The 20454-nt window shown below is 48.3% G+C and overlaps 1 protein-coding gene across 1 annotated transcript in view; it reads right to left on the bottom strand.

The window, feature by feature from the left end:
- Nucleotides 1–20454, bottom strand: part of ZNF185 (zinc finger protein 185 with LIM domain) — a 57427-nt gene that overhangs the window by 27836 nt on the left and 9137 nt on the right. Inside the window, exons 7-14 of the mRNA XM_060249118.1 lie at nucleotides 15067–15126; nucleotides 13426–13503; nucleotides 12534–12617; nucleotides 8391–8429; nucleotides 6418–6501; nucleotides 4547–4612; nucleotides 1132–1218; nucleotides 550–633 (exon numbers count right to left, since the gene is read on the bottom strand). Of these exons, the coding sequence (XP_060105101.1) occupies nucleotides 550–633; nucleotides 1132–1218; nucleotides 4547–4612; nucleotides 6418–6501; nucleotides 8391–8429; nucleotides 12534–12617; nucleotides 13426–13503; nucleotides 15067–15126 (582 nt within the window). The remainder of the gene's footprint in view (nucleotides 1–549; nucleotides 634–1131; nucleotides 1219–4546; nucleotides 4613–6417; nucleotides 6502–8390; nucleotides 8430–12533; nucleotides 12618–13425; nucleotides 13504–15066; nucleotides 15127–20454) is intronic.

The following is a 20454-nucleotide window of genomic DNA, read 5'->3' as shown; positions in this document are numbered from 1 at the left end:
CCTTTGGAGGAGACTCAGCTGTGCTTTTCTTGATCTTGCTTGTTACTGGGGAGGAAAGCAAAATCTTTTGGGTAGGTTGTTGCCAACCTTGCAGTGTTTAATTTGGGGAGAGAAGAGAGGATAGAAAGCTCCACTTGCCCATTTCCACATCTAAAGGGAAAGCACTTTCCCCCCTCCAGGTTGCTGGCAACCATTTTAACGCCCCCAGTATGTGTCCTCCATGCAGAGGCCCTGGGTTCAATCGCCAACATTTCCAGGGTAAGGATCTCATGAAGCAGATGCTGGGGAAAGGCCTTTCTCAGCTTGACACCCGGAAGAGCCCTTGCCAGTCAGAAAAGACCATACGGAGCTAGATGGGCCAGCGGAATACTGCAACTACATTGAGCGCATTCGCACTACACAAAATACTGCTTTCTGCAACTGGATTTTTACTCGGTAAGACTAGAAAAAATCCAGTTGCTAAACGCATTATTTAGTATAGTGTGAATGCACCCATTGCCTGTGAATCAGAAAATGTAGTTAAGTAAACTGCTTTTAAACAGACTTTACCTCCTCTTTGGAGAAGAAACAATGCCCTTTGGAGGGGACCCATGCCAGGAAGTTTGATTGTGCTTCTCTTGATCTTGCTTGTTACTGGGGAAGAAAGCAAAATCAGAACATGACTTCTGGGTACAGCATAGTAAGAATAAAAGGGAGTGGTGGGGCGAACTCTGTATTTGTGGATGAAACAGAAGCCATTCATAGGTAGGCTGTTACCATCCTAGCAGGGTTTAATTGGGCAAAGAAGAAAGAATGTATATAATGAGAGCCCTGACGTGGATAGCCCAGGTTATCCTGATCTCATCAGAGTGGAGGCTAAGTAGGGTTTGTCCTGGTTAGTTCTTGGATGGGAGGCCACCAAGGAAAGTCAGGGTCACTACATAGGGGCAGGCAATGGCAAACCACCTCTGAAAATCTCTTGCCTTGAAAACCCTATGGGGTTGCCATAAGTTGGTTGTGACTTGAAAGCACTTTCCACCATCGTATAACACAGTGTATAAGGGTTTTGGAACATTGGTTTAGTTTGGCACAAAATTAGGGGCTGCAGAAGACGAGAGAAGCACCCTGGGGTTGACGAGTCATGTGCACTACCTGTTCTCCAAAGATGTGAAGTGACTGAATGCCGACGAGTAGCCAGAAGAATGTCTGGAAGCTTGGTTCCTGCCGCCTGCATCAGTGCTGAAGAAGGGAGACGTGGAATAAAGAGGTCTTTCAGTAATGTAGCATGAAACGGAAGGATCCCTGTCCTACAAATGTCCTTGCTGTTTGTTCTAAAACCAGACTCTGCCTCCCCCCAAATTTACACACACACACACACAGAGCAAATGGATAAGATTTGGCATAAATCCTTATTCAGGCTGGTCTGCAAAGGTCCCGGATGTCCTGGGAGGAGCTGGCTTTTTGATTCGTCAGGTTTGAGAAGAATTATAAAATGTACAGCACAGAATAATACCCCGATCTAAACATCTGATGAAGCTCCATAGTGAAACGGCCGATTCTAGTGTGTGGCCCCGTTATCGGATTCTGAACTGGCGGGGTTCTTGCCTTCCTTCCACTGGCACAAACAGAAGGGTTCCCCCCGCACACTTGAAATGTTCAAGTGTGCAGTGGACGATACATTAAAGCACGGACATTGGTCTCTGCTTTTCGCAGCTTCCCGACAAGTCAGCTTTTAAGGAAGGAGTGCATTTTTGCACGTTTGAAATGTATGAGACGCATATCCGATGTATTATATTTATTGATTTACAAATTGTTCTTTACATGTTGTAAAGCTCCTGTTTCTAGTTCCTAAAAGCAGATAGACAGTAACACGCTAGTAAGTGTAGCTGCATTGTATTTGTATTTTGGTCTGCAAAGGTGGCATACATGTTTTCTAAATAAATAAAAGAAGCATTATTTGACTAGCACTTTTTAGTGTTCTAAAGTGCTTTGCAGATAATGTGATCCTTACAACAGACCTGCGGAGGATCTCAGTATGATAGCTCTCACATTGCAAATGCACAACTTGGGCTACGTACGAGCAGCTTGCCTAACAAACAGATCGTGATATATTTGAGATCCAAACTGGCAATTTCCTGATGATTAGCTCCATCTCAGTCTCAGAATGCATAAAGCTGCAATCAGGCATGCATTGTGCAGCACAGGAAGGTGAGAATGCAAATTAACTTTCTTGCATGGGCCACCAGTTGTCCCTGGTGTAAAAGTTAAGGCAGTCCCCTGTGCAAGCACCAGTCATTTTCAACTCTAGCGTGACGTTGCTTTCACAACGTTTTCACAGCAGACTTTTTACGGGGTGGTTTGCCATTGCCTTCCCCAGTCATCTACACTTCCCCCTCAGCAAGCTGGGTACTCATTTTACCGACCTCGGAAGGATGGAAGGCTGAGTCAACCTCGAGCTGGCTACCCGAACCCAGCTTCCGCTGGGATTGAACTCAGGTTGTGAGTAAAGGGTTGCGACTGCAGTGCTGCAGCTTTACCACTGTGCCACAGGGCATGTATATATAAATGTACATGTATATATAAATGCATTGAATGCTGCTGCTGCTGATATTGGATTTATATCCCGCCCTCCACTCCGAAGAGTCGCAGAGCGGCTCACAATCTCCTTTACCTTCCTCCCCCACAACAGACACCCTGTGAGGTGGGTGGGGCTGAGAGGGCTCTCACAGCAGCTGCCCTTTCAAGGACAACCTCTGCCAGAGCTATGGCTGACCCAAGGCCATGCTAGCAGGTGCAAGTGGAGGAGTGGGGAATCAAACCCGGTTCTCCCAGATAAGAGTCCGCACACTTAACCACTACACCAAACCGGCTCTTTTCCATTCCATGCTAAGGCACTATGCAGTGCATAGCCGGCGACATGCTACAGGCATATATTTGGAACAGTGTATTGTCAGGCAACTGGGTCCCCCCTTTTAACATGTATGTTTGTAAGCATCATCTTAGCTTTTAAACTGGTGGAGGACAAGTGACTGCAGAGTAAGTGAGAAGCGCCTATAACAGACATAATACAGCCCTGAGCATGGAGCAGTGGAGAGGAGATCAAAGCAAGCAGGGCTGTTCTTTTTTTTAAAAAAAAAAAGAGGTGCTGGAACTCTCAAAAGGGAAATGAAGGAGAAACAGATGGGTGCCCCTCATGAACTTTTAAACTTTTTTTTTAATTTTTGTTTTTTCCACAAAGAGGTTCCAGACCTCTGTTCTGTTCTGCTGCATTCTCCCAGGGGGAAAAAAAGCCCTGGATGTGAAGATCCAGATGTTACACACATGCCTGTTTTCATCTGTGAACTACTGGAAAGTCTGCTCACAGATGTGCTTTCTATGCTTATGGACATGTGCATTCACAAAGAGGGAGATCAGTCGTACCTCTAGAAACATTTTATCCCTATGTTATAGCCAAAACTTCATTATCCATGTTCTTTTACTTAAGTACTCTGAAGCTTTTTATTATATGGCCAGGGCCAACCCCCTCCTGTGTGATTTAAATTGTGCCACTGCCTCTCCCATGCCATTTAAAGGGCCCACCAATCAGCTGGCTCGCTAAATCGCACAGGAGGGAGAGGGATGGCCCCCAGCCTCTCCAGTCACCCATGCAGGCCCCTCCCCAGTGGCCCCCTGCAGCCCCCTCTCCCCCTCACCATGGCCCCTAGCTTAGAAGGGGTGAAGACAGGCTGTCGTCTCGCTGAGCCTATCCAATGGAGAAGGTTAGACTATAAAGCCTGGATCCAACTCCAACTGAAGGCCCCTCCCTCTCAATTACCAGCTACCTCCCCTGAGACCAATAGAAGGAGAATGGAAAAGAAGCACCTGCCAGGCTTCCTCCATTGTGCCTGGACCAGGCTCCACACATGGCTTTCATGAGTTAGCTTTGACGATTTTTTGCTGATATTGTAAAAATTTGACCTTTTTCACGCAAACCACTATGGAGAACACTTGCCCTGGGAAAGCAGCACATGAATTCTTGCAAACAAACTAAATAGGATGCAGAAGTCTGTCTTCATACCACAAATTAGGGATGCCAGCCTCCAGGTGGAACCTGTGGATCACCTGGAATCATAGCTCATCTCCAGACTACAGGGATTAATTCCACCAGGTAAAATGGATGCTCTGAAGGGTGGGCTCTATGGAATTGTGCCTCACTGAGGTTCCTGTCCTCTCCAGGCTCCATTCCTAAATCTCCAGGAGTTTTCCAACTTTGATCTGCTATTACGCACACACACACCAATGGCCCAGGAAGATGGCAATCCTATTCCTCGTGCCTGAATGTAGGTTAGCTACTAAACCTCTTTTACATAGATGCACTTCCTGTCTCCCCACATGTAGTTGTAAAAAGGCTGATAAGTATAACTGGATGAATAAAACACATGTTTTGATTCTCTGGCAGGGCTCAATTTTAAATAACTGAAGCTGTGAATCTGGCACATTTTGTTCCCTTGTTGATGCTATTTTGGTTCTCACAGGTTCCTGTAATATGGAATTTAAAAAAGAATAAGAACATATGGACTGTCCTAACCTGGTGGTAGAAGCAACATTTGACATTCTCTGATCACCCCACAGGCTCCTCCTTTCTCCAACGGTGCTGCTAGTAACCAAAAAGAGACGGTAAGTTAGTTGGCCACATTTCTGTCATCTACAGAAACTGGCAACCCATCGTAGCCATTTGCAGCGTGTCTTTGGTACAATTCTCCCTTAATGTCAGGGCCTCAAGATCAAAGTCCATCCCACAGCCTGGAGCTGAAGCAGAATTGTGCACGAACCCCAGGCAGGCCAACATTTTAGAAATCATATTTGACTTTTTGATACTTTTTGGGGACAGCAGCCAAACTGCAAATTTCTAAGGCAATGCTACATAACTACAACAACAATAACAACACTGCAGTCTGCTGAAAACTGGATTAACTGTTTAAACTCATGCTATGTCAGATTTTTTCTGGTGGTTTTCAAATACTTCTATGTTGGATGTCATTAAAACTGCATTTTTATGCTATCCTGGGGACCACATGCTGAGAGGCAGTCTATGGACAGGTGAAATAAATAATCCTAGGAAAGGCTCGGGCAGGGGGGTGGGGAAGGCTGTGGCTCAGTGGCAGAGTATCTATTTGGCATGCAGAAGGTCTCGAGTTCAATCCCTGACATCCTCCAGTTTAAAAGAATCTGGCAGTAGGTGATGCGAAAGCCCTCTGCATAAGACCCTGGAGAGCTGCTGCCAGGATGAGTAGACAGTACTGACTATGATGGACCAGGGGTCTGATTCAGTATAAGGCAGCTTCATGTGTTAATGTGCATTCAACCAGTTATTTTTTTAAAAAACTGTACTATGCTGAGTCCTTCCCCTCTTCAATACAGGAGCATGCAGACACCATGAAATGCTACGTAGTGCCGAGCAAAAAGACAAGGCAACTTGGCAGCCATGTAAACTTCCTGCATTCCAGCAAGCTGAGCCCAACTACCCTTTAAGAGCAAGTCTGATCACAGCTCCCTTATATCCTGCAGGAACCTACTATGTGTTTCATTTTACCAGTACACACAAACCTTATTAAAAGGGGGGATGAGATAGTTTATCAACAGCTATTAGCCCCAGTAGCTAAAAGTGAACCTCCATGTTCAGAAGTGGTAATAAAAGTATGGGGGAGGGCACAGGAAAGGGCTATAGCCTGCATGCAAAGCTTATGGGCTTCCTGGAAACATGTAGCTAATCATGATGGGAGACAGGATGCTGGACTAGAAGGACCCTTGTTCTGATGCAGCAGGGTCTTTTCACGTTCTTACCAATGCACCACATGGTAAGATTAAACCCTGCGGAGGCCCCTAGGCAGTCAAAATCTTGGGGGCCCCCTCACAAATGATCTCAGATTCTGAGTGCCCGCCTTGCTGCCCATGGCCCCCATTGCAGCCTGCAGGCACCTTCTCAAAAGCCCCTTTGACAAAGCTGTGGGGAAGAGGCAGAGAGAGGCAAACTTGGTGACAACGGCAGCAGCAGCTGCACTAGGCACGTCTGGCAGAGAGCAGCTGAGCTGCTGGCTGCTCGTGCAGGCTGGGATGGCTGCAAGCAGGGGGGAAACCAGGGGGAGCCAGTCTGGGGCCCCTAAAGGTGTGGGGGCCCATAGGCCAGTGCCTACTTGGCCTAATTGCTCATCTGGCTCTAGCATGGCTAATCCCCATGAGACCACTGGTACTGCCATCCTCTCTTCGGCGTTAACCATGTAATACGCTATGTTGCTTTGGTTAAAATGGGACCCATAAATCGCAGACTCCAGCTTGTTCTTTGGAAGGAACAGGGAATCAGAGGCTTGTACTCATCTCAAGGCTGCCATCTTTAAGCGACAGGGCTACGTGCATCACCTTCCTACGTGACCCCATCTAATCTCAATAAAGAAAATTTACCTCTTCCCACGGCCATTGATCCTTGATGAAGCTGGCATGGTCTGACTCCTGGAGCGGGGACCGGAATCATCTTCAATCTCAACCCTTTCAAAAAGACAAACATTTCCATTTACGGGCAGCCTTATTTCCCTTCCACGCTTCATTTTCAGAGCGGGAGATGTGCTGTGTCTGTGGCAGATAGTTCTTCCGTTCCTCCTCTCTAGGGCTGGTAACCTCCGAGTAAGGCCTGGCGTTCTCCCAAAATTATAGCTGATCTCCTCCTGGTTACAAGGGCCATGAGAACCAATGGACAAGAGGGGCAGCTGCTTCAGGCCCTATGCTTATGGGTTCCTGACTGCTCAGAGCCGTGCCCCCCAAAAGGAAAGAGGAAAAGAAGGAGAGCTGGATCCCGCTGCCACCTGTACCTGCCCCTTCAGGGATCAGACAGCTGGCTTCCAGCACTAGCAGTAGCTCCTACCCACCTCTCAGAGGGCACAAGCTACCACTTGCTTGCCTCTGGTGAAGGCTGGCACCAGGACGGGGGCAGTGATTCTGGAGTCTAGATTTTTGTCCCTGGCCCCAGACCCACTAAGACCATCCCAGCCGAATTACAGAGATTCACTTCCCTAGAGGAAATAGCAGCTTAGGAGGGTAAATTCTACTTCCCCACTGAGCTCCCTCCCTCCCCAAAGTCTGCCTTCCCCAGGAACCCCTCCAAATCTCCAGAAATTTCCCAAGCCAAAGCCGGCAATTCTACCCCACCTTCCTTCAGCAAAATTTGGTGCTCATTGCACCTGCTGGAATGGCCTTGGGTCAGCCATGGCTCTGGCAGAGATTGTCCTTGAAAGGGCAGCTGCTGGGAGAGCCCTCTCAGCCCCACCCACCTTACAAGGTGTCTGTTGTGGGGGAGGAAGATAAAGGAGATTGTGAGCCACTCTGATATTCGGAGTGGAGGGCGGGATATAAATCCAATATCTTCTTCATCTTCTACGGAATCCATTCTGAGAAATTTCACCCAATTTGTTGCAATCAGTAACTCAGCATGTCTGGATATTGGGGGAGGCGGGGGCTACATCACTAAGTGTGTATAGGTGCTATCCCTTTGAATGGGATGCCCCACTTTATCTTAACATGGGAGTTGCCCTCTGACCCCTCCTCTCTATCTTTATCCTCTCTCTCCTTTTCACATGGCCTTCCATGGTCTCTCCTGTAGATACAACGGCCTCATATTCCCACATACATGATGCTGGGCAAGCTGGCCATTAGTGATAGGGAATGTACTCTTTTGACAAGGTTTCCCTCTCTTCTTTTGACTGCAATCTGAATATGAACAGGATCTCGAATAAATGTAAATATAAATATACTTTTTGGGAGATTTATTTATTACACTCGTATCACACCTCTGTGACTGGGCAAAACTCTGCTACATGAACCAAATATCCCAATATAATTATGGATCAACCTTGTGAAATAGTTCATTAAAAACTACAGACATGTTTCTCCCTCCTTTCCCCTATAGAAGTGCCTGTTCAACCATCGTGACTTCCAGCCACAGAACTCTAGCAACTGTAGTCTTCCATAAGGATAAAAACATGAAAAAAGGCTGCAATTACACATACTACGCAATGTACTTTCAATCCACTCTCAATGCACTTTCCAACTGAATCTTGCCACTTCACACAGTAAAATCCATTTGGCAAGTGGATTTAGTGTGTTTGATTACAGCCAAAGTAACTGAAACATCCCCATGAGGTTACATTTTCCAGTGTTTTTGATGAGTGAAGAGTCATTACAGCCCGTGCACACTTGTCCAGTGTTTCACAGCCTCCTAGAGTCAGCTTTTCTCAGCACCCCACATCCTTTCCTTGTCACCAGTTTGGAAATAGCCGAGAATATCCATCCTCGCTCTTGGTGCTAATCCCCATAGAAGGGACAGCCTGAACCACAGTCTTTGGGCGCAACGGGAGGGGCACTAGGACCATGGCCTCACTCACCTTTTGGCCATGAAAGGTGGTGCTTCTCCAGCTGCACTTCTGCAAAGTACGAGTATGAAATTGTATGAAGTGACACAAAAAGGACAAGTTTCAATCAAAATATCCTTTCAAAGATTAGCACTTCCTGGGTATGTCTTGGAGTTCAGATGGAAGAGACATGGGAAGATCCTTGATTAGATATCCCAAAATTTCGAATTTTATTTAAAATCATCCCTAGTTAAGCCCAAGCTGGAATCAGCCATAGTTAGGCCCAAACTGGACCTGGTGCTGCAACACTGGGAAGCCAAGCAAGCCAAGTTTTACCATAAAGGAGCAGGGGAAATTTTAAAAAGGGCCCCAGCACCACCTTCTAGAACTGGCAAGCCCAGTAAAAGCAGAACCACCACCAAAGCACAGCACTCTCTGCTCCCAACTAGGGATGCCAGCCTCCTAGGGTTGCCAACCTCCAGGTACCACCTGGGGAATCTCCTGTTCTTACCACCAAAATCAGTTTCCAGACCGCCAAAATCAGTTCCCCTGGAGAAAATGACTGGAGGATACACTCTATGACGTTATACCCTATTGAAGTCCCTCCCCTCCTCAAATTCTGCCCTTCTCACACTCCACCCCCCCAAATCTCCTGGTATTTCCCAACCCAGAACTGGCAACCCTACAGCCTCCAGGTGGGTCCTGGGAATACCCCAGAGTTACAGCTTCTCTCTGGACTACAGAGATCGGTTCCCCTGGAGAAAATGGATGCTTTGGAGGGTCAGCTCTATGGCACTGTGCCCCACTGAGATCCCTGTCCTCTCCAGGTTCCATCCCCAAATCTCGGGAAGTTTCCCAACCTGGTAACCCTATCCCTCCCGTCCCCATCCCCTGCCTGTGGCCAGGACCTGACAACCCGATTCCCAACCCAGGCAGCCTATCCACAAAGACACCAGGATTGTTGGTATTGAAAGTCACCAAGAGGTCAAGGAAGATCACCCAGGCTGCACCCCTGTACTTTTTGTTTTAATTTTATTTCCCTATCTCTTCCCATGCTGTCCAGCCCACCAGTTAAGATCGGCCTCTCTCAAGCCCTGCTCACGTTCTGTGCCCCCGCTTTCAAAGGAGAGGCAGGTGGTGATTAAAGACAGGGCATTTTCATTGGTGGCACCTCACGTTTAGAATGCCCTCCCCCTCTCGAGGCTTGCCTGGTGGCTATCATTGGGGTCGCCGCCCCTTTGGCTGGCAACCTCTGGGAAACTTTTGGGATTCACGGAACAGCATTTGGCAATGCGATGGCATCGTTTCTGGCTGCATAACTAGAAATGACATCACACATTGCCCGATGCTCTATCATTCACTCAAAACTCTTTGGTAAAAGAGTTTTAGATAAAAGCTAAAATGTCACTGGCACCTTTATTTCCAATTACCGGTACACAGCTGAAATTGCATCACTGCATCAATGAATGCTGCTCCAGCCCCTGCTTCCCCCCCCCCCTGCTGCTCAATGGAGTGAAGGCAGGTAACTGGGGAAGGAGGAATCCCCCCAGCCCCACCTTGGAAATAGTAACCCTACCTACCATACTGTCTTTCAGGCACCAGGCCCGAACATTTCTTTTTTACTTAGGCTCGTAGTGGAAGTATTTTATCTTTTCCATTGTTTACGGTCTGCTTCTGGTCTGGTGTCTTTAAGCCGTTCTTATGCTCCCGGTTTGTTTTTCGGTGGCTTGTTGTTAACATAATGTTAGTACTTTATGGTATTCTCACATGCAAGTTACTTTGTGCATGACTCCAGAGAGTCAGCATAAATTTCCCAGATCAATCAAAACTGCCCAGGGCCTAGAGACCTGCTTTGCTTGAGCGATCAGGTACCTTCTATTTATTTATTTAGATATTTATCTCCCCGCAGGAGGATATTTCTCCCCCTCAGCGGGAACTCAAAGCAGTTACGACATCATTTTCCTCTCCTCCATTTCATCCTCACAATGTCAAAACTGTGAGGTAGGCAGGGCTTTTTTTTTAGAAAAGGCCCAGCAGGAACTCATTTGCATATTAGGTCACACACCCTGACATCAAGACAGCTGGAACTGTGTTCCTGTGAGTTTCTGCTCAAAAAAAGCCCTGGAGGCAGGTTAGGGTGAGAGTTTGTGACTGGCCCAGGCATGTCCAGACAGCTTCCACAGAAGAGAAGAGATCTGAACCCGTGTCTCCAAGATCCTGGTCCAATACAATAAGAACTACACCACACTGGCTCTCCATAGTCTGAGGTCTACGTTTAGGACTGCCAGCTCTGAGTTAGGAAACCCCTGGAGTACGGTTGCCAGGCCTTCTGGGGTAGGCGGGGGTCCCTTGCTGTCAGGGCCCACCTCCGCACCGCTGATTAACTGGACAGCAGGGGGAACGTACCCCCACAAAAGAGGGAGATCCATCCAACATGTGACATGGTCACATCACTGCCCATAAAAACATAAGAGAAGCCATGTTGGATCAGGCCATTTGCCCATCCAACACTCTGTGTCACACCGTGGCCAAAAAACCTAAGTGCCATTAGGAGGTCCACAAGTGGGGCTAGAAGCCCTCCCACTGTGCCCCCCCCAAGCACAAGAATACAGAGCATCACTGCCCCAGACAGAGAGTTCCAACAATAAGCTGTGGCTAATAGCCACTGATGGACCTCTGCTCCATATGCTTATCCAATCCCCTCTTGAAGCTATCTATGCTTATAGCTGCCACCACCTCCTGTGGCAGTGAATTCAACATGTAAATCACCCTTTGGGTGAAGAAGTACTTCTTTCCATGTGACCCAGAAGTGCCATCATCACATCTAGGACATCGGGGCGATGTTCTGATATTTGGGCAAAAACTCTATAGTAAAAGCCAAATTTACCACAGAGTCTTTTTCCCAAATGCCAGAGTGTCATTCTGATGTCCTGGACATGATGATGTCACTTCCAGGTCACAAGGGGCAGTGAGTGGACATGTCGTTGCACATTGGATGGGCCTCTCCACTGCTCCCGGTAGTCCCCCCCCTGATCCCCCACTGGTTGCCAGGAGATTTGAGGATGGAGCCTGGTTTGGGGAAGGGGGAAAAGGGGTGCTCAGTGGGGCATAATACCACCCTCCAAAGCAGCCGCTCCCTCCAGGGGAACTGTTCTCTGTAATGTGGTGATCAATTTTGATTTCAGGAATTCTCTAGGCCGCACCGACAGCAGCATGGCCAGTCTTCAGGAAGGGCCTGGAAATTTCTCAGAATTAATAACATCTCCAGACTACAGAGATCAGTTCCCCTGGAGAAAATGGCTGCTTTGGAAGATGGACTCTACGGCACTGTACCCTGCTAAGGTCCCTCCCCTCCCCAGGCTCCACCCTTGGACCATCCAAATATTTCCAAACCTGAAGCTGGTAATCCTAGTTGCCAACACTGAGGTGGAGCCTGGCATTAGGGTTGCCAGGTGCCCCCCCCGCCGGCCACCAGAGGAGGATTGATGGGTCAGGATGCCAGATCCAAGTTAGGAGACTCCTAGAGATTTGAGGGTGGAGCCAGGGAAGGACAGGGACCTCAGCGGAGTGCAATGCCATAGAGTCTACCCTCCTTCTTGAGGCGAACTGATCTTCATAGCCTGGAGATGATCTGTAATTCTGGAGGTTTCCAGGTCCCACCTGGAGGTTGGCATCCCTACCTGGAATTCTCCCAGAATGACAACCGGTCCCCAGACTACCGAGATCAGTTCCTCTGGAGAAGATGGCAGCTTCAGAGGGTGAATTCTGAGCTCCTTTTCCAGCAGGTCTGCAGCCGTGGGGGAGGGGGGGCCTGGAGGTGACACCCCCTCCCTAATTTGTCCCTGCCCTTGGGAGCCTGGGGACAGCTGGCAAATGACTTCCACAGTTTTGTGGGCCCGCCTGTCAACATTCCTAAATCTCCAGGAATTTTGCATCCTGCAGTTGGCAACCCTATGCAACATGTCTTTTGTATCCAGGCAAAATTGGACATTAAAACGTCTCAAAAGAGGAAGCCCTAATTCAAGATCAGAACAGAAGGCTGATGGTGTTTTTTAAACCCCCTAGACTCAGGAAAACATCTGTCACGGCTGGTGTTGAATGGGATTAGGCGTTCAAGCTGCAGCCCTTATTGTTCTTGGCTTCCCTTCTCCCCCCACCCCACCCCCACCAACTTACCCATTGCTTTTCTTTGCAGCAGAAAAAACATAGGAACGTTCCTTGCGGGCTGATTGCCTGAGCACGCTGCTGGCAGCTTCAGTCCTGCAAGGGAAGCGGAAAAGCAAGTTATAGCAAGGGTTGGCAGGTCTTACCTGGCTGCCTGTGGGGGACTTTTTCATGCACACCATAGAGGTTTTTTATCCAAATGCTAGAGCATCCCCCACTTTTGGGTGATGTCCTCATGCCGGGCATGTTGGGCAACTATGGAGCTCTTTGGGGGCGGGGCTCCCCCATCGACCTTCTCCTTGCCAATGGGGTGGAGGCCCCGGAATCAGGGGAACCCCCACCAGGAGCAGGGGGATGGGAACCCTAGTTACAGCAAGGAAACCTGATCTCTGGCTTCTGACAGTACCACTTCCAACATCAATGCCCTAACCAGGGCCTACTGCTCAGACTCAAGGCCAGACTCAGGCAGCCATATTGCTTCATTCACACCTCGGCCTGCCTCATTTGTGTACAATAGCTCGGAGTATGTTGGAATGTCTCTGTTTTACAAGTAAAAAGAAATGCTAAAAATTGAATGGAGCTGATTGACTGCTGACCACTTCTCCTCTTTATGCTGCAGTCTTCTAATGTTAGAACCAGGCTGACAGGAAAGATCCTGGAAGGAGAGAGAATTCCTCTACACACACTGAGGGGCAGAGTACCATGCTGTGGTAGTGTTGCCAGGTCCCCTTGCCAGCTGGCCACCAGCAGATTGTCGTCCCTGGGAGCTGGCAGTGGCAAGCAACCTGATGCTGAGGGGATCAGATCAGTGTGGGATGGGATGGGGAGAGAACTACTTTCAACCATATTTGATAAAGTTAATGATCCAGACATATGCCCAGGGACAGTGCCTGTGACCAGATACCTCTTTTGTTGCTCATCTGGAGAAACGGGGGGATCCACATAATCTGGCCCTGCATCCCGCTTGACATTGTAGGGAGCTCTGGAGCACAGACAAGAAAGGAGAGGCAGGTCAAGGCTGTTTATCTCATCTCTGCAATAGCCCCCAAACCAGTGACAGGGAGCAAAGCGCATTAAGCAGAGCTCATGACACGACAGGGGCATTCAAGAGCGACAAGTACCGGCATTGCTTTCCCGAGGAAAGCAATACCATGTTGCATGTATTTCCAATCCATACTGGTGACTATGTATGAATTGCATTTTCCACAGGTTCACAGGCCTAGAGTGACTCAGCTTTTCACTTTTCTCTGAAAGATCGGACTGGAGTCAACAGTTGGTCACAGGCCTGCATCTGGTCCACTAACCCAAGCCGTTTGTGGGAGGGACGGGGTATAAATTAACAGAAACAAATAAACAAGCAAACCAGCCCCCCCCACACAACTTCAATTTCTCTTTCAGCAGGAGCCCTCTCAAGTCCCCAAGTGGTTCTTTAACAGCCATGTGATCCCCTGAGCTAGAAGAAGGTGACAACTCCTTGGCTCAAATCTCACCTCTGGTGAGAAACCATCAGGTGGCCTGAAGCCAGCCATTGGTCGCATTCAGACATAACAAACTGCAGTTTGCTGTTGTGAGAACTTGCCTCGGGAGACCTCAGTCACTCTCAATCCACCCTTCATTTCCTTTCTGCAGCTAAAGACGTTGGGGTTTGGTGGGGATCTTTAAGTGAAAAATGGTTTCCCCCCCTTCTCTTTTTTGTATTGGTGCTCCCCCTCCCCTGCACTTGTAACAAACCAGAACTTCTCACAGCATCTAAACCGCAACCTATGGTTTGTCTCCTACAAATCAGGGTACCATACCAGGATTAAACCATTAGCCCATTCGTCCTGGTTTGTAGTCAAGAACTTTAGTTTGTGGTTTGAATGTGATAGCAAACTACAGTTTGCAGAGAACCCAGAAATCTTCAGTCCCCAAGTTACATGTGAGAGAAGGAGGCAGGAATGGAGGAGTAAGAAGCACCCTAGCCTGAAGCTCATTCTTGCAATGAAAAAGCATAATTTGTTGTTACATCTGAATGCAGGTATAATCACTGATTAACCTCAGCCTCCTGTCCCACATATTAAGTACTTTGAGGACTATCTAATGTATTTTTATCCCACCCTTCCTCCAAGATGTACACTGTTCTCCCTTCACAACAACCCTGTGAAGTTGCTGAGGCTGAGAGGAAAACCTAGCCATAGGTCACCCTCCAGCAATCTCCATGATAGTGGGAGGATTTGAACCTGGGTCTTCTGGTTCCCAGTCAGACACGCCAACTATTACACCATACAGACTCCCAGGGGCTATATGAAACTGTTTATTTAACAGCTTGGGGATTAGGTGCGAGACTAGTTTGAAGGGGAATTATGTCTACTACGCTTGAAGGATGTCTCTCCTTTTCCCTCTGAACCAATGTTAAGCCAAGTCCTCAAACTGCTCTTTGAGCTCAGAGGATTGTAAAGAGCAATTTGAGGGCTCTGGCATGCGCTTTTTTTGACCCAGAGAGATTGAGACAGCTGCTTTGGGCTCCTTCATTAAGGGCAGGGAAATCCCCTCTTGGCACACTCACAGTCTCTTATAATCCTCCGTTGACATCTTGTACCCAGGAGCAGGGCTGGCACTCTTGGCACTGAAAGCAAAAACACCCAAAGATCATCAGAAACTGGGATCACCCACACTGCCTATTGTCTCAAGTTACATCCAGGGCTTTTTTTGTAACAGGAACTCTTTTACATATTAGGCCACACCCTCTTGATGTAGCCAATCCTTCAAGAACTTACAGGGCTCTTAGAACAGGGCCTACTGTAAGCTCTTGGAGGATTGGCTACATCAGGGGTGTGTGGCCTAATATGCAAAGGAGTTCCTGCTACAAAAAAAGCCCTGGCATCCATCATGTAACAAGGGATTTGAATAGGTTGCTGAGGTTTGGATCATATGGTGTGTTCACACTACACTAAATAATGCATAACTGTGTAAAAATAGTTAGTGTAGTGTGAACCCACTAATAGCGTTACACACTTCCCAACTTCTCCCATGTCACGGGAACTTCCAGGAGTAATTCTGCCTGGGTTTCAGAGGGTAACCCCCCCCCCCCCAAACAATATGGGTACACAGTTCATATTACAGGAACTACAAACCGCCAAACATTGTGATATGGTGGCTAACACCAGTCGTGTTAAGCTTTTGGACACATTGTAAAGAAGTGCAACTTTACCATATCACAAGGTAGCGCAGAGGGTAGCACTGCTGGTCTGTCGTTGAATAATTAGATTGGAGTCCAGCAGCAGTTCTAGGGGTGCCAGCTCTTTGAGGGGTGGAGCCTGAGGAGGGCGGGGTTTGGGGAGGGACTTCAGCAATCACACTTCCATAGAGTCCACTTTCCGAAACAGCTGTTTTCTCCTGGTGAACTGAATTATATCACCTGGAGAACAGTTGTAATCCCAGATCTCCAGCTACCACCTAGAGGTTTGTATGCAAAACAACCACAAGGTTATAGTGACCCAATGACTTAGATGAAATTCATCAAAATTACAAAAATCACAACAATTATATTCGATACAAGGCTTGAAGGTATGAAGACCCAATAAAATATAATTCCAACAAAGGCGTCCCGACATGCAGGAAGTCGACTTGAATACTCTTGCTTCGATCACTCTTCCAGCACAGGATGCTCCATTGATAGCATGATTACAAAAAAAGACTTCATAGAAGTCAAAAACCAGTTTCCATTTGTGCCGCAAAAGCCGTGGGACTTTCCGGCTCTTCCGGGTGCTCCGCGGCAATTAGTGTGAAATCCGCGCCGATCCTGCACGGTGAAGAGGGGCATCGCTGCTGATTAAGGTCAGTGCGAAAACACCCATAGAGTTGGAAGGGACCTCCAGGGTCATCTAGTCCAACCCCGTGTACTAACAACAAACCATGCATTTTCATTGCAAGAATGAGCCTCAGGCTAGCATGCTTCTTCCCCCTCCATAACTGCCTTAACTTCAATGTTCAGAGTTAATTTGAGCATGGTGCCAGTTTGGAAATTTCATTGGAGACTAGTTTGAGTCCCTACTATTAATTGGAAGTTTTTTGGCAGTTGCAGAACGCAGTGAAAATAGTGCTGCAAAATTAACTCTGAACGTTGAAGTCTTTTTTGTAATCATGCTATTAGTGGAGCACCCTATGCTGGAAGAATAGTATTCAAGTCGACTTCCTGTACGTTGGGACCCCTTTGTTGGAATTACATTTATTGAGTCTTCGTGCCTTCAAGCCTTGTATTGGATGTAATTTTGAAATTTTGATGAATTATATTTAAGTAATTTGGTCACTATAACCTTTTGGTTGTTTTGCATACAAACTCCAGAAGTGACCTCTCTCCGGTTCCACCACCTAGAGGTTGGCAACCCCAGACCAACAAGATTTTGGGGGGTATAAGCATTTAAGAATCAACGCTCTCTTTGTCAGATCTTTGTATCTGATGGAGGGAGCTCTGACTCCCAAAAATCTTATATCCCAAAAATTGTGTTGGAGTCTGAAGTGCTACTAGACTCCAATCCAGCTGTTCTACTTGGGCTAGTTCTATTTGGAGGACAGGGAAACTTGGGGGACCTATAAAAATTCCAGGGGGAGGGGTAGATGTATCATTCGATTGTGGCAAAAGCAAAAAGAAGTCTGGATGCCCTTGTAAGAGTAATCCCCATCTACAGCAGCGGGCAAAGCAATCGAGAAGAAGCAAGAGGCTTGTGGCACCCTAAAGACAAATGCTGATCCTAGTATATATGTTGAACATATATATGAAGCTGCCTTCTACTGAATCAGACCCTTGGTCCATCAAAGTCAGTATTGTCTTCTCAGACTGGCAGAGGCTCTCCAGGGTCTCAGGTTGAGGTTTTTCACACCTCTTTGCCTGGACCCTTTTTAGTTGGAGATGCCGGGGATTGAACCTGGGACCTTCTGCTTCCCAAGTAGATTCTCTATCGCTGAGCCACCATCAGGGCCGGCGCGCCTACTAGGCAAACTAGGTGGTTGCCTAGGGCGCCGAGAGGCGGGGGGCGGCAAATTGGGCTCTCGCCCCCCCTCCGGTGTCCCAGGCAAGCGCTTAGCTTGCCTCCCTCCCCCCTCCTCGCCACCACTGCCGCCACTAGCCCCCTCTGGGCCACCACCACCCCCCGTGCTCCATCCCGTGCGCCCCCGCAGTGCTCCGCTGGCCTGCCCAATGCTGCTAAAAGTGGCAGCGCCCTGCTTGCTCGCTCCCTTCCCCCTGCTCGTCGCCGGCTAAAAGTAAGCTTTGCCAGCTTCACAGTTAAAACGCGCAGGCATGAGCTGCGAAACTGGCAAAACTTACTTTTAGCCGGCGACGAGCAGAGGGAAGGGAAAGAGCATGCAGCATGCCACCGCTTTTAGCCCCATTGGGCAGGCCAGCGGAGCACAGGGGGGGGGGCTGGGGTGCGGGTGGGATGCCATGCGGGGGCAGGCAGGCAGGGAGTGTGGGGGGGTGCCGGAACACGGCATTAGAGCCATATAATTAGATATGATTGATACGTGGGGAAGGGAGGGAGGGGGCATGGAGGGGAGGGGGCACAGAGCGGAAGGGGGGAGCCGTGGGGGGGCACTTTGAGAGGGTGCCAGGCAGCAAGTCTGCCTATGGCGCCCCAGGGTGTCGGGCCGGCCCTGGCCACCGTCCCTCCCAAATATGTGTTGGTGGCCTCGAGCCAGCTTCATTAGATGCATCAGACGGAATGGCCTGCTGCAAGGAGCAAAGTTTCAAACCATCCTCCGGTCTCAGGAGCCTCCCTCCCACTTAAGTGGCTCTGTCTCCGACAGAAGAAAGAAGAGCCACTTAAAGTGAAGCTTTTTAGCTGGGGGAACTTTCCCCAGCCAAAGGTAGGATACAGCCCTCTGTATTTTTCTTAATTATATTTGATTTTTATGTTATTACATTTCACAATGGGATTCCTGCATTTCCGTGGCCCTTTGATCCTGCTGTTCTCCAACCTTTTCCCCCTTCAGAAGCTCATAGATGTATGTCTGCCTCATGAGGACCCGCGTCACATGCATCTGATGAAGCACAGCGTAGGCTAGTCCATGAAAGCTTGGAGGAGGTGGGAACTGTCATGAAGTCACAACTGACTTATGGTGACTCCATAGGGTTTTCAAGGGGAGAGACAAGCAGGGGTGGCTGGCCATTGGCTGCCTCCACATAGCAACCCTGGACTTCCTTCGTTGTCCATCCAGGGCTTTTTTTGTGTGTGTAGCAGGAACTCCTTTGCATATTAGGCCACACGCCCCTGATGTGGCCAATCCTCCGAGAGCTTAGAGGGCTCTTCGTACAGGGCCTACTGAAAACTCCAGGAGGATTGGCTACATCACGGGGGTGTGGCCTAATATGCAAAGGAGGTCCTGCTACAAAAAAAGCCCTGCAGTCCCATCCAAATGCTAACCAGGGCTGACCCGGCTAAGCTGCTGAGATCTGATGAGAACAGGCCAGCCTGGGCCACCCAGGTCAGGACTCGCCATAAAAGCTTATGACAGAATGAAAAATGTGTTAGTCTTTAAAATGCCATAGGGCTCCTATTTATGTAATTATTTAATTATTGCAGCATAAATTTCCGGTCATCTTTAAGGAAAGATTCCTTTCCGTCCACCCTGTTTCTTCGTAATATTTGCTTTGTTTACAGATACACGCGTGGACTCATGAACACACTTCACGTTTTAATTAGACCACAGCTCTGTTTCTGTTTCTGTCTGTGTTGCTTCCAAACACACATTTCAGATTGCCCCTGTGCCTCCCTGCATGCACATTCACACACACCCTGCTCCCTCCCCTCAGCTAAGGTGCAAGGAGTCACCCTCTCCCATCTCTGATACCTCCATGAATAAAAGAGCTACCTGAAAGCCATCTCCTGAAAATTAGCTCCCACTGAGAAAACATCTGCAGCCATAAAGGAACATAACCATTCTGCAGTCAAAAGCTCTGATTCCCCATTGGCTGCCACTTTCTTCAGGCTCTGAATAAAAGAGTTCTCAGGATACCATCTCCAGACAACTAGCTTCCATTGAGAAATCATTTACGGGAACAATATCCTGTTGTCAAAGCCCTCCTGGCTGGCCACAGTGATAGAACAGCTAGACTCAAGTCCAGAGTAGCACAGAGACCAACAATATTTTTGGGATATAAGCTTTTGAAAGCCAAAGTTCCCTTTGGCAGATACCACTGCTTGGACATATCTGAATGCAGGGAGCTTTGCCTTTCAAATAGGGTTGCCAAGTCCCCTGCATTTTGCAGGGGAAACTTGCGCACACGAGAAAGTGATGTCATTGTACGTCATTGTACAATGGAAGTGTACTGGAAGTGATGTCATTGTACCATAGAGTTTTTCCTCCCAAATGGCTAACGTGTCGGGGAAAATCATAGAGTTTTCCCGGAAACGCCTAGAGCATCTGCACACAACATCGCTGGCACGATGATGTCACTTCTGGGTGAAGTCATCACGCTGCCAACATAGCGGGGAGGTTCCCCCCACTGGCCCAATGTGGGCCGGTGGGTTGGGAACCTCCTGGGCAGGGGCACCCCCACCCGGACCGGGGGTTTGGCAGCCCTGCTCTCAAAAGTTATATGCCCAAAATCATGTCGGTCTCTAATCTGCTCCTGGACTTGAATCTCGCTGTTCTACTGTGGATCAACATGGCTGCCCTCTGAAACTCAACCACAGCCAGGGCTTTTTTTGTAGCATGAACTTCTTTGCATATTAGGCCCCACCCCCCTGATGTAGCCAATCCTCCTGGAGCTAACAGTAGGCCCTGTACTAAGAGGCCTGTAAGCTCTTGAAGGATTGGCTACATCAGGGGTATGTAGCCTAATATACAAAGGAATTCCGCTACAAAAAAAGCCCTGACCACAGCGATCATTCAGACAGCCATCTCACAACTCTAGGGATGCACAAGTACATCAATACACGAAGTTGCTCGCTAG

The sequence above is a fragment of the Heteronotia binoei genome, chromosome 11 (genome assembly GCF_032191835.1).
Source record: "Heteronotia binoei isolate CCM8104 ecotype False Entrance Well chromosome 11, APGP_CSIRO_Hbin_v1, whole genome shotgun sequence".
NCBI lineage: Eukaryota > Metazoa > Chordata > Lepidosauria > Squamata > Gekkonidae > Heteronotia > Heteronotia binoei.
This window is presented reverse-complemented; position numbering and strand designations above follow the sequence as displayed.